This window comes from Mugil cephalus, chromosome 18 (genome assembly GCF_022458985.1).
Source record: "Mugil cephalus isolate CIBA_MC_2020 chromosome 18, CIBA_Mcephalus_1.1, whole genome shotgun sequence".
Classification (NCBI taxonomy): domain Eukaryota; kingdom Metazoa; phylum Chordata; class Actinopteri; order Mugiliformes; family Mugilidae; genus Mugil; species Mugil cephalus.
Genome location: NC_061787.1, coordinates 9,182,183 through 9,202,156, shown reverse-complemented (window position 1 = coordinate 9,202,156; position 19,974 = coordinate 9,182,183). Strand labels below are relative to the sequence as shown.

General features: G+C 42.9%; 1 protein-coding gene across 4 annotated transcripts in view; it reads left to right on the top strand.

The window, feature by feature from the left end:
• The window catches only part of cacnb2a (calcium channel, voltage-dependent, beta 2a), a 66,586-nt gene that overhangs the window by 1,820 nt on the left and 44,792 nt on the right, over positions 1-19,974 (top strand). For 2 of the 4 annotated variants that reach the window (XM_047568049.1, XM_047568051.1), the window contains one exon: positions 910-1,002. In XM_047568049.1, the coding sequence (XP_047424005.1) occupies positions 910-1,002 (93 nt within the window). Of the gene's footprint in view, positions 1-909; positions 1,003-9,459; positions 10,145-16,548; positions 16,916-19,974 lie in introns of those variants that run through there. The other 2 variants (XM_047568052.1, XM_047568053.1) reach the window with 2 other exon arrangements.

Below are 19,974 nucleotides of genomic sequence, written 5' to 3'. Positions count from 1 at the left end.
GCTATTTGCTGACAGAAGTGTACTTCCGTAAGCTTACTTTTCACCACTGGTGCAAAAATAATACCCCCAGGTAAAAAAGCTGTTGAATGCTTGATTGTATTTGTTTTTTTTTGTTTGTTTTTTTCTTTCATGTAATAAAGCGCATATGTTCTTCACGTGTGTTATTTCCCTTTTGACAGCTCAAACTGGTCTATTGTAAAGCATCAACTCATGGTACTCGTATGCGTTTTTTTTGTTGTTTTTTTTTGTTTTACTGTAAGTCCATGATTAACATGTCTTCGGGGAAGGGGCTGGAATAAAACCCCATTTTGAAATGCATTTCTGGTTTTCAGTTGCTACTGGCAACACGTCCTGTATGAGCACTTACTTTTCCAGCCCTCCATCTTATCAGCTCGCAAGACCACCCACATAATAACCATCATCTTGTCAGGCTTGTCATAATATTACACTTTGTGTAGCAAAGTGTAGCAATCTAACTAATAGAGAAACTCCTGGTCGATTTGCGTTTACATCTGTTGTCAAAATATATCAGGTTAATTAGGTGAGGGGTAAAATAGCATTTTAAAGCTCAAACGAGTGTGACAAATCGACTGGATTCCTCTGTAATAGCCTTATCAGTAAAAAATCCCAACAAATGTTATCATTCCTCCACCATGTCTCAGCAAGGAAATGTGTCTATGCAATGATAAAGACTCTCACATTGGAATTAGAGATGAATCAGGGGTCAGATAATTGCCCCCTAAATGCATTTTTTGCACATGTGAGTTTTGTTCATTAACTCTTAGAACTGTGCTGCTGAAGAGATTTCTTGGTAGCTTAATATGTGCGTACAGTCTTGCCAGATTGCTTCAAGGTTAAAAAGACGTCAACATCTTTAACAGTTTCGCTTTGTCCTTTTTGGCCCGACAGCCTCAGGGCAAAGGAGCTCGGAGAAAAAGTCGATTCAAAGGTTCAGACGGCAGCACCTCCTCCGACACCACGACCAACAGCCTTGTTCGTCAGGTAAGGAAGGCAGTTCTAATTCAGTCGAAACTTACACATGGCACCCTGCCTGGGGATGACACCTCGTTTTTGAGAGGGTACGAAGAAGATGTAGCTGATCGTCACACAAGAATGTCATAGCCGCAATTCCTTCACTTTGGAATGTGACACTTGCGCGTGTGTGTGTGTGTGAGTTTTTGTAAATATTCAAGCATAAATTCAAACTGGCATAAGAGCTCAACCTCAGTCATCATCATCCATCATGGATAAGATGTGCATTGCCGTGAAAGCCCTCTGTAAACACTTCTGGGTACAGTATGTTATAAGTAGACGCTGCATCCTCAGGGCTTTGAGTGCAGCAGCAACGATGTGGCCTGGTATAAAGCAGACACTGCGAGGAAGACTCTCAACAAGTCTGGTCTTTGTTGAACAGACCTGCGAAGGGACAGGACGGGCCGGGTTAAGGATGTGCACTCCTGCCTAAATGTTTCTGCCTTTTTTGGAGGAGGCGTAGATCGCCTTAACTTCGGCCGAGTGACGGGAAGTTGGAAGAGATCAGAGCGAAAAGGCACCTCCTGATCTGTTGTTGTCTTATGGCCACGGAGGTTTTTTTTGAATGAGCTGCTGCAGTTCATTTGGAGCTGCTTAGTGAGAAATTGTCTTAGTTTCCCACCACCCTTGGGATGTCATGCCCATTCCCACAGCCTCGTCCCCGAATGAGGAGTTCCCCTACAGTCACCGCTCGGTTGGAAGGTGATCGTCAATCTGAAGCGCAGACAACGCAGAAGAATTGGGATGTGGAGAGCCGAGGAGTGATGTGTTTAAGGGTCACTGAGGACCTTGTATGCCTAGACGAAATATCCTCTTTTAGATACTTGCTGCAAGACGGCCCCAGAAATAGCAGACCTTCCAGTAACTTCTCCTCTGTTTGGATAGTAATGTAAATACTGTTATTCAGTTGTGTTATCATAACAGCAGTTTTCATCTGACCTAATTTTCCTCTCGCTCGTGCTCAGTCATTCTCTGATTATTTTCACTTTCATAGAAGATTGAGGGTGGAGTATTTCAAATGCCAAACTAACAAAAGAATGAAGCTGCTCAGTATTCATCAATCTGTCTTGTATCCTGTCTCCATTGCAAGTTTAAACACAAGATGTTGTATATTTTCTTTCGCTCAGCCTCGTGGCTGACCTGTTGTTTTTGTGCCTCATAGCGCTTTCATTCTTGTAGTGGGCGTCTTAAACAACTCATCGGGGTCACCGATCGATCTAATGCGGCTCCCAGCGCCAAGACAGACTTCCAGTAACAGCATGTGAACGGCTCCCGCGTATCAAAATTACTCGAGCTCCTACAGTTAGAGAGGGCAGAGGCCAGACAGAGAGTAGGTTTGCGAGAGAGAGGATGGGACACATTCCCTGTGGTCGTGGCCTGATGCCCGGGGGGAGTATGGAGGAGGCTGGGAAGGATGGCGCTCCAGGCCAGGCCAGACCGCTCAGCCGTGGGAGTAGTGAGGTCAGCGTCCAGCCCGAGCTCAGCGCTCCATTGAGAAGAAAGAAGGGCAGAGCTGTCACAGATTTACAAGCAGACCTCAGCCTCGTCAGGTGGACGGTTTATTTTTATTTATGTGGAGGTGGTCTGGTTCTGTAAGCAAACAAATCATCGGCAGCGCTCATCTGTTTCTGTGCATACCGAGGGGTTGGAGATTATATTAAACAGTGCAGCGATAAGGATCGCATACTTCTTGGCTTGAGCACCCTGCATGGATTTCCTTTTATAGTCCAGACATTTATGTCAACACGTTTCCCATATAGAAAACAGATGGTTCAGAATCGTTTGATGAAAACTGTCCTCCTCATGCTTAGTTATTGTTTTATTTATTTGATTGACTTTCAATTGAAAAAAGTATGAACCCATTTGTCAGTAAGGTAAAACAGCATCAGCTTAAGAGAAGAGAAAAAAAAATAAGTGTTAAAACAACAAGTTGTTCAGGGCTATTTCTTCCCACTGAGCAGTTTTCAGACAACAAACCAAAACTGTCAAACATCGCCAACCCGCACACACCTCCCACCACTTAAATGGCAATTTAACATCTCTATATTGATTTTTTTTGTGGTGATCATAAAAATTAGATGCTATAAAAACTAAATATGTTGCTTTTGATGTGCTAGTTTCTTACCTTTGGACAAAACCAATAAACAGTTTCCTAACAATCAGCGACCTACCAGTGTCGGGCTGTTAATGGGTGTCGGTGGCCCTCGTTTTGGCAGCGTGTCCCACACCGTTGGCACTCAACAGACCCCTGTCGGTGGCTTTTATAGCAATTCAGTTTATTAAATTTGTGACAGAGTTCATGGGTCAAAGAAATCACCCTTGTTGGCTGTTAATCTTACGGAACCAGAAGAAACTAAACTGAGAAGAAGATTGCTCTTGCTTTTTAATTTTCATCTCGCAAATATATCTGCAAAATATCTTCAAATATTTTTACTTGAATGAATAAACTGTAGATCAACCTGTTGGCGTGATTTGTGATAGGCTTGCTCTCTACCATGTATTTTTGGGTGAATTCGGAATACTGCCACCTAGTGAAGACTTATTTTATTTCACCCAAAACGTATGTGGTAGCTTCTCATCACTGGTCGCAAAAATCTTTGGTTGATCAGCATTTTTATATATTTTTTAAAATTTCCTTTTAAATTTCTTTAAATACACATTAACATGAATCCAACATATTTTAGTAAAGAGATAAGGGATAGCTTAATATTGAATGCAAAATAATAAAAATAATGTATATTTAAAATAGCATTAGACTGAGTTTAATATAGAACAATATAGTAGCTAGGGGCTCCCTACTTAGATCCCTGCGGTAGCCCTTTCTATTTTAAAGGCTGACTCAGAGAAATTTGTATAGATGAATGTTTATCCATGTACCTCTGGGTAATAGACATCAACATGCAGTAGTGTTCATGAAAGCCTGAGAGGTATGATAAACTCTTCAACAGCAGGAACAGACATTGGTGCGGTATCTTCTCTTGTTTTTTTGTCTTACCATACTCACAAAGTCAAAACCGTCTAAAGGTGACAGACATGAGTGATCGTCCCTCTGTAGACTGGCACTGTGTTCAGAGTATCTGCTTTTGCTTAAAGCACCCTGGGAAACGATCCAGTTCCCCTGTGACCCTGAATAATAATAAACTTTCTTTATATAGCGCGTCTCTAAAAACAGAGTTAACAAAGTACTTTACAGAGAGTGAGAAACAAAGCGCAGAACAAACAACAGGATTAAACACAAGTGGATGGATGGCTTAAAAGCAAATCTGTAAAAGTTTTTCTAAGTAGTGAATTGAAAAAGACACTGACTTAATAAGGATAATTTCTTCTGTCAGGTTATTTCAAGACACGGAACCTCTTGTGATGAACCCCTTGTCACTTTCTTTTTTTTCTTTCATGAACAACCGAGAAGCTGTCAGATGAACTCATGCTGCCCTCTGGCAGATTAGATGTACGGTATTTACCCCAGGTAGGGACGGTTTTAGACATGTTCACCAACATGTGTGAAACCCATCAGCTACAGGCTAACGAGGTGGGAACAGTGACTGTCTGTGAAGACAGGGGAAGCGAACCCTCTGTGGTTTTCTGAAGAGTCTGGCCGTCGCCATCCTGGTGGACACCTAATTCAAAAAAAGAGACGGAGAAGAAGTGGGCAGGTAGCTCACAACTTTTACGACTTGTACCTATGCTCCTAAATAGGTATAAGTTTAAGCATTGATATTATCTGAACGTCTGAGTTATATAAGAAGCTGCCATGAATGGAAAATTGTCTCCAGAGATCAAATGAGAAGACGAAATGAAGGGAAGAGAAGAAACGGATAAAGCTTACACACACGATACAGAAAAACATGACGTAGTACTTATATGCAATGAACGACACTTGGAAGATTGACAATTGACGAGTTACTCTTACGAGAACGAACAAGAGCAAAGAGACTATGTTGACAGGCACCTTATATAATAGGTGGATAAGTTTGCGACTTTTTAGACGATGGCCTACATCATAGTATATTTTGAATCAATAAATCAGATTTTAAAAAGTAATCCTAATGTCTGTCCTAATGAAGGAACATTGTTAGTCAGGGACAAAAAGCAGGGATGGATTCAATATACAGTATAGAGTAAAAAAAAAAAAAAGATTTAATGTACAGTATTTCACTTTAATTTCACTTTGAAGCTTCTTCCCACACTCATTACATTTATGTAAATGGTTGCGTCAAGCTTCCCACTTCCCCTCCGTGTTGCCCACCTCCTTCTGTGTATTTAAGCCCTTTCTCTGCGTGATTGTTACCCAGTGCAGTAACTTTTTCATGGTACACTGCTGCAGTTTGATCCTTTCTTTTCCGTCTGTACATTCAGGCTGTAGAAACGGATTCGGTGATGAAAGGCCATCTCAGCGCATGTGAGGAAAGGAAGCCCCTTCCCCTTCTCTCTTTAATGGCCACCATTTTTCCCTGTCATCATCCCCTCCATAAGTTTTCCCACTTAGCGGAGAAAAGGGATGACGTGGAAAGCCTGTTGCGGCTCTGATTCTTATCGAGCCTGGCGACCCGTATCTTTTCACATAATGGACGTTATGCTTTGTGGTGATGTGGAGCTGCTGGCGCTGGAAAACTTGGTGGAGTAACATTAACCCCGCAGATCTTTTCTGAGCTGAAAATGTCAGTTTTTTCCCAAACGTGTCCCATATGTAATCTCTGACATCAGACTCCAGCTGTGTGGTCCAGGCTAAAATACTGTACTTCTGTGAAAATGTGGAGTGGCACCACACTGCTATCTAGTGGCAAAAGGTATTATTGTGAGAATTTAACTTAAAGTAGCTGAGAAACTGAGCAAATCGTGTGGTTAAATCTGCACCCACCTGCCACTCACATTAGGTGCACGAGTGAAAACAAATGCTTAGTAACGCTCCAGCGCTAAATTGTAGCAGCATTGCAAGTTATGCTATTGAACATTTCACCTTTTTTGACACTGTTTCAACATAAAGTGACGAGTATAACAGTCATAAAGGTGGATTCGCAGGACAGTTACATTTGTTTTCACTAGTGTACCTGATGAACCGGCAAGTGAGCGTATATGTGGTTTCACAGCGATTCTTAAGCCTCATAAGGGGAAGAGCTGACGTGAATCCAAGTTACTCAGCCTCCCCACTGCTACAGCCAAGGCTAAATTAATTTAGCCATATGTTGATGTTGATGCACCTACCCTCCACAGAGCAAGGTCACCACTTTCTGCTGGTATCACTCATCAGAGTTTCATATGCGTCGTGGATGCAGCATGTTACAGAGGGAGGTGAGAAGTGAATACTCTGTGCTGGTTACCGGCAGTGACTGGAGCTCGTACACAAACGCTGCCGAGGATTTTACAACGTTGTTCTTCAGTTATTTTGTTTTTAAATATGGTTGTAGAGGTTATTTCTTCCCCTGATAATCACTATTGTGGCTGAGAAAAAATGTCTGACTAAATCCACATGCAGATGTCCATAATATGAAGCGTTATTTGTTTGAAACATGAATGAGGGTTTCACATTACCTGTGTTTATCTCCCGTCACAGCCACTAGATGGTGTTGACTAAAACAAAAATTCATTATGAAAAGACACATAATCATAATTGGCTCATACGATGGTTTTGAGCAGTGATTATTTTCGGTATTTGTTCCTTCGCCAGGTCTTTTCTTGATTAATGCTCTAATTGTGAGTAAAATCTTCAAATTCACAATTAGATACAGTCCAAAATCTAATTATATTAAGTTTGCAGTCACATAAAACAGAGGATGCCTCACAGTTGAGATGCTGTGCAGAAGTGTTCCCTCTCTTTTCCTTCTCTGTTTTGTTTTAATCATAAGATTAAGGTTAATTTGATTACCAGTTATTAAGCGTAACGTACTCTCAGGTGTAGCTTGGAGGGAATCACTTAATGAACCGAAATTAAACGGGCAGGATTTTATTGTGCGGACGTGTTCCTCTGCTGTGTTACTCCTGCTATCAGCCGCTGAGTGATGGTTACTTCTCAAAGGGGGGACAGCGTCTGACACATTAACTGATAGATAGGGTTCCTCTCCCACTTTAAGGGGCACAGCTCCCTGTTTATAATGATGGCTTTTCATCACGCCAGGCACATGTCAGCTAGTGAAATATTGACAGTAAACTAAAGGAAGCATCAATGCCGATAAAAAAAAGAAAAAAGAAAAAAAACGTTGCCAGGTTTATGTTGGACTGAGTGTTTGTTGTCAGGAGATATTTTATAGACACCGATACGGTCACTGATGTGCACAAAGCCTCACTGCAGGCTGCACGCTGTCCATATGGGGTCTAAATTTAAACCGAGAGTTATAAATATTTCAAGATTTTGCATGACATAGCTTTTTTTGTTTTCACTGTGCAATAAGTGCATGTGTGGAAAAAAAGAGGCTTCTTTCAAATTGTCTTTACTCTAAGCTGTGACTTTATATTTATTTATTGCACTGATGTAAAAGTGGCACCAGTCTTCTCATCACATGATTCATTTAAGTAGATTCTGCATTTTTTTCCAAAATTAAAAAACTATATATTTAATAACTATATTAAATATATAAGATCCAACACTTTCATATTATAATATCCGTAGATATCACTTTTTACACTACTTAAGAAGATCAAACATTCTGGGTTAAAGAACGAAATGTGATACAGTAATACCAGATATTATATGTTATTTTGCTATTAAAGGCAGTCGTCAGCAATGTGTATTACTTCTGGTTTGTGCAGATAGAAAACAGAGCTCGTCTTTGTGGACCCAGCAGATATCTGACAGCGGAAAATCGTGTTGTGTTTTTCTCCTGAGCAACAACAATCTATGGCACCTTAAAATAACAACGCTGATAGTGACAGATGGCGTCTTCAGCGTCGAAATCAGCTCCACACGGGACGGAGAACATTGTGAGGCATGAGGTTGCGTGAGGCTACGAGACAGTGACCGAAGGAGGGAAAGTACCTAAGATTAGGTTCCCTTTGCAAACAATGCATATTGTTATTTTTCTGAATCTTGTCAGTAATTCTTAGTCACTATTCTAAGTTTGTAGCTCAACAAATGTGCCTTCTCATTCTTGGTTATGGTCCTCAACCCGGCACTTAGTTTGAGAATCAGGAAGCGTTGCAGCACACAACTCACCTTCTTACTCAAGAAAAGGATGAAGTTTAGGGCGTGTGTCTTCGACAGGGGGTCTGCGGATGTACTGTGGGGGGACTCGCAAAATCTTTGGTTGATTAGTCATTTTTTATATATATATATTTTTCATTCCCCCCCACAAATTTATGTTTCTTTAAATACACATTAACATGAATCCAATATATTTTAGTAAAGGGATAAGGGATAACTTTATGTTGAATACAAAATGCAAACTAATAATGTGTATTTATAAATAGCAGTTTAGTTTAATATTGAACACATATAGTAGGTAGGGGGTCTCTACTTAATCTCTCTATCAAATTTGAGGGTCCTTGGCCTGAAAAACGTTGAAGACCCCTGACATAGTATATTTTGAATAACAGGTTCAGCTCAAAATTTCTCTCAGATGGTTCGTATTTACTGTTGATGTGAACTCAGTTGCCACTGGTTTCATGCTGAGTCTCAAATACCACTTGATAACCAAGCACACAGCTTGAGGTCATTATCTTATCTTATCATTTGTCATTGTTATCGATTGTAATGATAATAATAACATGCATTTTCATAAAGAAAGCATATCTGTCTGCTTCCATGCTGACAAGAGTATTAAAAATAATTAATTAAAAATATGTGTGTTTAGAGCGGATGAAAATGTGCAATCAATTTGCTATTTGTGTGAACATGGACATTCACGCTATTAATTGTGATTTAATATTGTAATAAATTAATAACCTTTCATTCGACATATGCGGACGTCTGGCACTTGTGATTAGCTCCACGCGCGTTGCCTGATGAGATGCAAAATCCCGCTGTCTAAACGCTACCTCTGCTTCGCCCGTAAACCCCGGAGCATGAAGAGAAAATTATGGCTGACGCAGCAGTTACTATGCAGCAGCGGAGCCGCGTGTCATTCTAGGCTCAATCACCTGAACGCTGTGGGGAAGGGACGGGAGTGGGGAGGAGGTATGTGACGAGGAGAAGGAGGGAGGGGGGGGGGGGGAGCAACAATCACAGCAGCCCTCGGCACTTTGGCATGTCTGAACTGTGCGGGAGACTTCTCTCTGCACCACAGGCGGAGTTGCGCTGCTGCTACACCGCTCTCCGCAAGAGACACACACACACACACACAAACACGCTGTTTCTGTAACATGAAAGCACAGTGTAGCCTCTTCAGCAACCGGTCGCTGTCTCAGCATCTGTCCTAATCACTCACACAGGGAAAGTGGGAAGGGTATCGCAATGCAAATGAGGACTGACTCATGAAAGAGGAAAGTTAAAGAGAGGACAGGCAATAACAACTGAGGAAGATAAGGAGCCGGGGTGAAGGCGGAGAGCACAGAGGCAATGTCCTCCATTACAAAGCAAGGGACAGCGGTCAGTAAAGGACACTCAGAACTCCACCTCCTCCCCGTGCTGAGAAAGAACTTGTGTGTGTGGTGATGAGTGCGTCTAAATCCACAAGCAGCTGAACCAGCGTGCCAGCCTGCAACTCTACGTCTCTGCCTCGGCTCAGCAGCACTGCAGAGGATTTGGCAGCGCGGAGGATCTGCCGGAGCGTGTACAGATTTCGGGGTGGGGTGAATAGTTGGGACGCGCACCTCGTTGTCTGTCGGCCGGTGGACACTGGACACTCTGCTGGAACAGGTCCGGAGATGATGGACAGAGGATGAGGAGGACGCCGGGGGGGTGGGAGTATCGGAGCCCGACTTTTTGAATCCTCTGAGTTTCTGAGTCAGGGGATTATAGGCGTGGGGAAGGGCCAAGGGTCTCGCCCGTCCTCGTCGTCTCCTCTGAGTCTTTTCGGCGGTCCACAACCCTGTGGGCCGAGTGGGGAGGCATGGACCGAGGCTGAGTAGATGCTGCTGCCTGACAGGGAGTCTGTGAGACGGCCGTCTGTTCCTCCCCTCCTTGGTCCCCTTCATGCCGTGCTGTGGGCTGGGCCATCGCCGGAGAGCAGAGCTTCCATATGTGAGTTGATGCTGATTTATAACAAGGGGTTAGAGGACGGACTGCTGTGTGTGCGAGTGAGAGATTAAGATACCCAGCATGTGTAGACTGAAGAGGTTAATGTGTTTTATTAAAATTGCTTCATCGTGGCTTACGCCGCTGGAGATTATTCATGCAAGTGCTTCCATACATGCACAACTTTACTGAAAACGTCAGCGCCGCTTCAAAGCGCCGGGTCTGAAAACAGTCACGGGACGCCTGCCAGCTTCCTCCATCGATGTTGATACTGCCGCTGTAGATCTCTATCCCGAAACAGCCCCGAACGGTCCGCGATTTCAGCTGAAAACGTTGCCCTCACCTGCCCGCGCTCTGCAGAGCTCTGTTCTCGCTGTGCACACACGGCCAGACGCGATGAATCTTTAATTTCACATTATTCCAGGGCGCAGAGCTGAGTTGCTGATGTTTTCCAGCGCTCTGGATTCACATTGCAGGGACGTGCTCAGCTGACAGCTCGACTTCGCTGGTTTATTTTGTGCGCCAGTGCGTGGAATCGGCGGCCACGTATCGTTTTCAGGTTAATCAAATGCAGTGACGGGAAAATGTGGGTGTTTTTCTGTTAACAGGTACGTCTCTGATATGGGATGTATGGTAATACGTGCTTATTGCTCCATGCCGTCCTTTGCAATTTTAATTCTCTCTCTCCACTGTGGCTGGTTTCTGTGCTCCTTTCTTGTCTAGAGCATATTCCTCTCTTCCTGCAGTCTCCATTACAATGCAAAAAAATAAGGGTGTTTTTCTCCCTTCCACACAATCCTCTCTATACTGCAGATGGACATGGGCTTTTCTAATTGAGCTCTACCACTAGGTGGCGACATTACACTCTCAGTCAAACGCGAGCGCATGAACGTACCGTGAACGTACCACACAGACACAAAGTCTCTCGACGTTGAGGCTTAAAAAAGATAAAGTTTTCATGAGGTGAAGAGTTTCGTCTAAAATGAGTCATCTCCATATTCAAGACAGTAGCTCGCTGGTCTTTGGAACTAAATGTTCTGAGGAGAGGACAGCCCGAGGCTGAGTAAAGTGATATCTGAGGACGTAAAAAGCTTTTCACCAGATTGAGGTTATTTGTGTTCGATGCAAAATTTGTAGGCAACCACGAGCAAGGTTTGTGTGTCACGGCAGCTGCAGCTACAACTGAAACAGTCATTTGATTAACAGGCAATTAAGCGGCAACTGTTGTAAGCTTAAAGTATTTATTATATTTGACCGAAAGGTAAATTCCGTCTTCTCAATTCTGAGCTTATTTTGACTTTCCGACATTTATATGTGATAAATAAGAAATTGATTAAAAAAAATATACTTAATTAATAACGAAAATATCAATTTTAACATGATGCGTGTTGTGATTTCACAACCACTTCAGAATAAACGATCAGATAAGGTTTCTTTAGAACACGTACCACCTGAATGAGAGCGTGACCTCATGCGGATCGAACCTCGTTATGCTTTAATCAAGTCATTTGTGAAGTAAAACATTTCACGATTTATCACTATCACTGGTATTAATGAGGATCACCTGAAGGGGCCAGGAAAAAAAAAAATGAAAGGGAGGGTAATTGAGGATACTGTGAGCAGCCTCTGAAAAGAACCCAGAGCATGTGAACCCGTAATGACGTATTCTGTCTAGAAATTTGGACTTTGGACGAATCCAGCGTCTGAACTTAATATTCCAGATATTACAGTGAAGACAGAAAATGCTAGCGGTGCTGTGCAGGCTTTGGGTTTGGTTACACAATCTGGTTTTGTGTGACGCACGCAGCGGTAGGCTGGATCAACATTTACTGTACAACTGAGTAAGCTTTAATTTAACTGATGAGTGGATTAGTGTAAGACCAGCTGTTGAAACACCACACCGGAGCGTCTAAGCCCCGTGCGCGAGGTGTTTGGATGAAAACAAACCCCCTCGGTGTGGCGGAGTATCGCCGGCAACATGTGTTTATGTTTAATGACTGCGCACAAAGTGCACGTTTTGTAATTAATGCGAGAACCGCTGAAATCTGGGGTTTTTGGCAGAGGGCAGTCCGGTGCTGAACTTGAGAGGACCCCGGCTGCCGTGACACGCCGCTCTTTCTATGACACTCCTCCCACATGTTTCCAATATGGAGCACCAAACCGCCGTTTTACGTCTGAAATGGGGCGGAACACAGTTCAGCTCTGGATGGAATGTGGAGAACGGAGGCCCGGCCGGATGGGACTCCGTCTGACAGACTGAGTAGCCAGTCCCAGACACTCCTCACGGAAACTCGGCTAATTGAAGACAGCAGGACCTACTCCGTTCCCCCTTTTGTTTCCTATGCCTTCCTGCCTGGCACAACACAGCAGCGGTAGCCAGTACAATCTGGGGCTGTTAAGTAACACCGGAGAGCGTTCGTGTTAAAGTTGATAAATCTTTTCAGGTTTGTGTGGCAAAGAGTGGGAGATACCTGTTTGCTTTCACGTTCACCAACAAATGGTAAAATGCTTATGTTTAGAATATATAAGGTTTATTATGTTCATTTTAAAGTCTGTGATCTTAATCCCATGGGAATCGTCAATGTTTGTAATTTAAAAGGTAAAATTGATGCAGGCGTTGACTTTCTATATTTGTCTAAACCTTCTCCATGTCCTTTAATAACACTAGTCTAGTGCAGTGGCGGCGTTTCTAGCATGAAAGGGCTGGAGTCCCCCTCCCCAACACAGCCGCCCCACCCCCCTCCCCAGATACACATTTATGGATGGGCAGATGTAAGGTGGGACTCTGACACATTATTATTATGTAGTTTCAGTTTCATCTTTTGATGCACTATGGTTTGTACCCAGTAACATTAAAACAACAACAACAAAATATGTTTTTCTGTTTCTTTTTTTTTTTCCTTTTATTTCCACCTCAATCACTAGCTTGGTTTAACCAAATGGAGCCAAATATTGCGACTGCAATCGGTTTAGAAGCCCTAACTGAATGAAAATGCCCCATATAAACACCTCGTTCACAATAAACAGGCCCAAACTGCATGAAATTTCATTCGGTTTTACAGGGGTAGAATATTCCTTTTCCCAAACCGATTGAAAGTCATGGATCAGGATGAAGTCAGGCTCCGTTCTGTCTGCGCATGCTCCGTCTCGACGTAAATGTGCAGTGACGTTCGAGTGACGTTTCCTCAACTGGTCTGCAGCTCCAATGGTGGAGAGTTTGTTTTTAATAACAACTCTGAAAGAAGTAGACGTTATCGCACGCTTAGACGGCAGGAAAAATAGAAATGTTGAACTGTTTAAAAGGGTCCATTAAAAATGGGATAAGCTGAAGCGTGGAACCAATTCAGAGCCGCTGGAAAACCTTGTAGACTAGCTACTATAAGGCTCAACAACACAATGGCAAAAGTGGATATGACCCCGCAAACTTTCCGAATCAAGCTGTTGATTTAATAATAAAAGCGTAAAGACTAAACTCTCCGTGCGTCTGTCCATCCAGGGCGCCCCAAATGACGCAGGAGTTGGACCCTGGCCGGGGTGCAAACTTTTCTTCTTCTTTTTTTTTTTTCCTTGTGCCGTTAGTGCCGCCCCCTAAAAAATGCCCGCATGCCAAGAACCGCCTCTGCCTCCGTGATTTGGGTGTGAGGTTTTGCTTTTTCATTTTTGCTCTACATTCTTTTGCCTCCTTTTCACCCGAGACTTATGAAAGTTGTGTTGGCGATTACAAAAACAGTCTGGCCGGCGGTTTGGTACACATGTAGGTGGATGTTGCTAAGTGATAGGTGAAAACTTTGACCTGCCGGAGGCACATAGTAACCGCTTACATATACAAGTTTAATTTTTCCCAGAAGCTGTTGCGTTTGTGTGTGTCTAGTGGTGAGCTAAAGCTCCCATGACAAAAGCATGACCTGGAATTCCCAGTTTTCCAGGCGCTGGGATGCACGCCCAGGGAGGAGAATGAAGCCAGCGCGGAGTAGACTGGAGCAGGGTTTCCTTGGCATCAATTGCGCATTCTTTCATTTTCCAGAGAATATAGAAATGTCCGGAAACTGAACGGCTAATTGACCACAGAGGCCCTCAGGAATGTCTCAGATTTAGGTGGACTTTTACTGGTTTTACATAATCTATCACTCTGATACTGGGCTGGAAAGTGTGATATATATCTGTGGAAGCCTATATGTAAAGTATAGCTCCGCTCCAGCCTGGAAACACTGACTCTATGAGCACTGAGCCTGGTTCTGGGTTTTAAAACTCTCCGTGGTCTGGAAACAGTGAAGTCATGGGGGGAAAGATGCAGCTCACAAACTGCAAATTATACAGCATTATGCGAAGGTGATGAGGAAATTCAATCTAATTTCCACGTTGAATCATATTTGTTTGTGTCAATAAAGTCACGACAACTGTACAACATAACTGCAACATCCTTGGTTCAACTTTAGCGGGAGATTTAAGTTTCAAAGATTATGTATGTAAAGTTTCTCCCAACAATACAGTCTGGACTGTATCCTGTTTTACTTAAATATTCCTCCATGTTTTTCCATAACATTTTGGAAAATGTAGTGATGTACTCCCACTATAGTAAACGTCAGTTACCGTGTGAATTTATAAGCGGCTGCATGAGACATATATGAAGTAATTCGCTCCGTCTTGTTAATTTCGCCAAGTCTCTCGCCCCAACACGTCATGTTGGTCGGTTCACTGCTATCGGTGGAAAGCAGCTGCCTGGGGGGCTTGAATGGCGTCATCAATTTTTGTGAGGCTTGCGATTTCTGGCACGGTGCGTTCAGTAATTCCATTTATTAGCTCTGTTACGTTATGCTAAAACACACGCCTTTAAAAAAGACGTGTCCAAGATCTGAGCTGCTGGTGGAGCTGCAGCATTTATTTGTTTATTTTAAGGTTTCAGTCCCGCTTAAATTAGTTTCTCATCTTTATTTTTTCACTATGTCTCGTGCCGTCGTTTCCTCTTAGCAGGAACGCGCACGTGTATCGTGAAGTCTGTACAAAAACCGTCAATCGCGTTGACATTAGCGTGATGGAGGAGCTGTGGGCTCGGCTCACATCCGTTAAATTGACACCTCAGACGAGCGGGGCGCCCAGACCAAAGCGAGCATCGGTTAAAACTGGAGCAGATGTTCTCTGAGGCCAATTAACAGCAGAGAGATGCAGACAACCTTGTGCACCAGAGGAGGGCTGCTGGCCCATATGGATACTAGAGACAATTAATTAGAGCGGCAGACGTTAAAAATGGATCAAGAGCTGTGTAAAGTCTTTCTTTAAAGCCTGAAACTCCTGGAACCGTAACATGAGTTTTAATTATATGTTTGTTGCTCGGTGGTTAGCGCTCGGGATTTTAATGAGCTGGCACCTGGGGTCTTCCTAACAAATACATACACTCATTGAATTCAGTGGGAGGATGTGTCCAAACTTTTGACTGGTAGTGTGTACATTTATCAACTCATGCTGCAACTACAAATGTTTGCTTCGGAGATCAGAGCTACAAACATTAGTTGATTAACTGATAAAACGAAGACAATGGCGACCGGGAGGAGGACGCCCTGTTTGACACCAGCCGAGGAAAGAAAAGGAGCTGGCTTCATATTTTCAGCTAGAGAATGGAGAATGAATTTTAGGCCTATTTAAAGCGATGATCGCACCCTAATGCACATACTTTTACTACTTTAATCACTTATTTTTATTCAATTTAGTCAAGTTTGAGTGTTGCCTTAAAGTGATCTGTTCACATTATTTATTTGTTTGTTCCAGCTGTGAGTTTCCACTAAGTGCAGCCACTCAGATCGGCTTTTACAACCCTCATTGATTTCTTTGCGAGTAATCTGGATCAGCCTGGATCGTCCGACAGAAGAGATGGTGTAAGAAAGAGACAAAAGCGAGCGAGGCTGTGGACAGGAGAAGGTCAGCCGTGCAGCATTTAGGGAGTAAATTGTTGTAAGAGAGAGTTGATTTAATTCAGGGTCACGGAGCAGTGGCTGAAGAGAGAAGAGAGAGTCGCAGAGCCTTTCTTACGGTCGGTCTCTTAGCAAAGAGGTGCCATGACGACGGGTACCACCCGGGCGAGAAGACATTGCCCCAGAGAGATGGAGGGAAAGAGGGAAGAGTGTAGAAGAGGAAAAGTGGCTTTAAGTCGGTGGAGATAATACACTTTACGTTTCACTCCCTGTTTTTTTTTTTACTCTGCGATAAGTTGACGTGCCCGTGACCTGCCAGCTACCGGAGTGCTCCGCGCTCTCCTCCAGAGTCTCAATATGTTCATCCTAATACTTCTATAAGCTCACCCTCGGGAGCTTGCCACAAAGATCTGCTCCGCGATTGGGTGCACGCTACGGCTCAGCAGGGCGGGGTTAAACCTGCTGGGATGTTTCATATTCATAGTCGGCGTGAATACATAATCAGTCTATCAGGTCACCGCGTGCCGTCGGGTGGAAGAGCCTCTTGAGTTTGCTGGAGTTTTCCGGATCTTTTTCGCCCTAAAAAAAACTTGGCCGTCGCTCCTTCGCTGCGTGTGGCGCGGTGTGATCCCCCTGACAGATGCTGGATTCAGTCAGAGCAGCCGTTTCGGGCTCGCAGATTTGCCGGGCAGATGACGACCTATGGCTCAGCGCGGCGTGCCCCCGGCCATCACCCCTGATCCCACTCAGAGCTGCCCACGCAACAGGCTGTGGGGCTGAAATCTGCTGAGGAGGAGGGCTCCTCTCGCCACGTTACCGGCTCGCACTCGTTGCCATGATCAAACAACCCAAGAATAAAAATGTCTCATGGGTAAGTGAGGTGTGTTGGTGCAGTTCTCTCTACTCTTCAGCTACTCTTTCATTTGTGTTTTGGCTGTTCTGTGGTTTCGTCAAAACAGCGGTGAAATTCTGCAAAATCACTATGGATAAGTCTTCTGGTTTAGCAGATTATGTAAAGACTATTAACGTGTATTTTTTATTGATTTTTGAGGCTTAGAGATTTAGGTATTATATAACAACAAGCTACTACATGCCCACTTTATGAAATCTAGTACAGAAGGTACCGTAAAGCAGCATTTTCTGTTCTGGTGTCCCAGGTTTTTTAACGTGTGTGACTTTGATATCCGATTCTTTGCCAGCGTAGATGGATCAGGGGAGATTAGAGTGAGAGTGGCTTTGCGAGGATGAAATCAGCTACTTGGGAGAATGGGGGTGGGGCGTGGAGGAGAGAGGATGGGATGGAGTTACGCTTTACTACTGAATCTGCACATTTTCCCTTTCGGACTCTGCTGTCGTGTGACCTCCTGACGCTCAGTTTAACATCCATTCATGCAGTCTATAAATTATAAAGGTGCTATACATCAAGGGGAAGTGACACAGTCATTGGTGTTACTAACCTTGGGCTGAATTGTCGACCACGTATATACCGTATGTTGTGCTCTCCTAAACAAACATTCATGTTTGTGAATACTTTATGCTCTTTTTTTTGTCCGGTGTGTTGTCCATGTGCACGTGTGCATAAATAGAGATGTACTTATGTGTTTTCCTCCGGAGGGAAACGCTGCTCCACTTTCCCGCGACCCATCCATATGGCGCGTATGCCACGCTGCTGCTCTCTGCCGCCCCAGCTCCCTGTCCTCACACTGAACCTGGCCTGCACAGACAGAGCTGGAGAGTTTAGTAAAGTGCTGGTGAAATAATGTCACCTTGGTGTCTCTCACTGTGAAATAGGATTAGAACATGCTGGGGCATGTGAGCAGATGAAATGAGATGATATGATATGATGAGATGATATGATATGAGATGATATGATGAGGTCAAGAGGAGATGAGATAATGAGATGAGAGATGAGATAAGTTGATGAGAAGAGATGATGAGATGATAAGATCAGATGAGAGATGATGAGATGAGATGATGAGAAGAGATGAAATGAGAGAAGATGATAAGATGAGATGAGAGATAATGAGTTGACATGAGATGCGAAGAGATGAGATGAGATTAAATGAAATGAAATGAAATGAGATGAAATTAGATGACATTAGATGAAATGAGATGACATGATGTAATAAGATGAGATGATGTGATGATGTGATGTTATTCTACCACTATTATATTTATTTTCCTGGTAGTCAGTCAAAGACCAGAGGTTTATTTAAAATAAAAATGTTTTAGTCCGTCAGGTCAGTTCAGTCCAGCAAATTTTAAAGCTTTCTGTGTTTGATAGAATAAAACCCCAAACACATACAAGCAAATTCACTTGGCGTGCATCATTTTTTTAGCTGAGAGTTGTGTATTTCCCTCCTCAAATGTGTCTGTCAGTCTGGGTTCACTAGAAACTCTAGGTCTGCTATCGGCGTGGTGAATTAGGTGTTAGGGAGCAAACTCACGGATAATGTTTCTTTGCATTAAACCCAACTTTGTGCTTGCGTCATATGTCAGTCGACTGTATCAGATGCTCCCGTTGGTCCTCGCCTCAAAAGGTTGAGATTAATTAATCTCGGTAGCAGGTTTTGTCAACTCTACAACTCACAACGCTGAATTTCATTAACAGTCCATGCTGTCTTGTGTGTATGCCCTTCAAGACATTGTGTTCATGAAGTTTAACTTTGCTAAGCTCATCCAGTGTCCCCAATCAAATTAGGTTTATCCTCCTGGGATCACGATTGTTTGTTCACAATGTTTCATGGAAGTTTGTTAGATATAAATGTTTCTTGCATTTAAGGCGGTCAATCATCAAAACCTCATGGAGAATCCTTTGGGAACCATAAATATTTATGGAAATATGCATCACATGGATTTCCAGCCAATTAGTTTTAGAACACAATGTTTTCATGGATTGTGCGTCGGGATTTATTTCTACCTGATTGCGGCTTTAGATGAAAAGTCAACAAAAACCCTAAACAATCATCTTGTAGAACTTATATATACATACCAAATTACTTGGCAGTCCTGAGAAGGAAAAGATGTCAAGATAAATTATCGGGATTGCTACAATAGCTACAATATATTTTTTTATACATGAAACATATAGTACTTCTCTCATTGTCACTTCTGATATAATTGTCAACTTTACTTATTGACCCCTCCATGGCCTGCGTCACAATGGTGGCTGGAGGCAAAACAGAGAGAAGCTTGAGGCAAAACGCTGTCACTTTCAACCATGAAAAGGTTCTTGCTGTAATTTTTGGTGCCAAAACCGAAAAATCATAAACTTAAAGTTTTATCACATATCGGCCACTGCCAGTCGTAGACAACTTTGGTTTGGCATTGGCGATTAAAAGAAAGGATTGGAGTGAGACAATCAACAATGTGCACAGATAAGATTAATATGTAATGCATCTTCAGTTTCAGCTGGAAAATGAGGTTAGACTAAATCGTGACTGAAATAACGTTAAGTTAATGATTATTTGGGGGATTCTTGTTACATGTTAATGCTAATGCTAACAACGAGCTAATGCAATGTTAGTTGTATGTCTCAGGGGTGTCCAAGCAGAAGTTGCATTTACTACGTTACCCTCCACAGTGGTTCCACTGACTTCTTGTAATGTCTTTGTTGAGGAGGCTTCACTTCATATGTGGAGACACATGGACACTTGCTTCACAGGTCAAATCATCCATCCAGTGAGTGAGAGTGTAGAGGTTGTGAATATATATATTTTATTTTATTTATTTGATTAGGACAGTGCACATTAATCAATATATCAGCATAAGCATTAAGATGAATATGCTGGAGTTAGCACAGATGCTAAATTTCATCTGTTGTCCTAAGGCAGGTATCATAAAAAACATACAGACAATACACCATGACACATGGATGTGACATGTAAAAATCTTACACACAAAAAAAGCCCTAATTGACATCAATGTTAA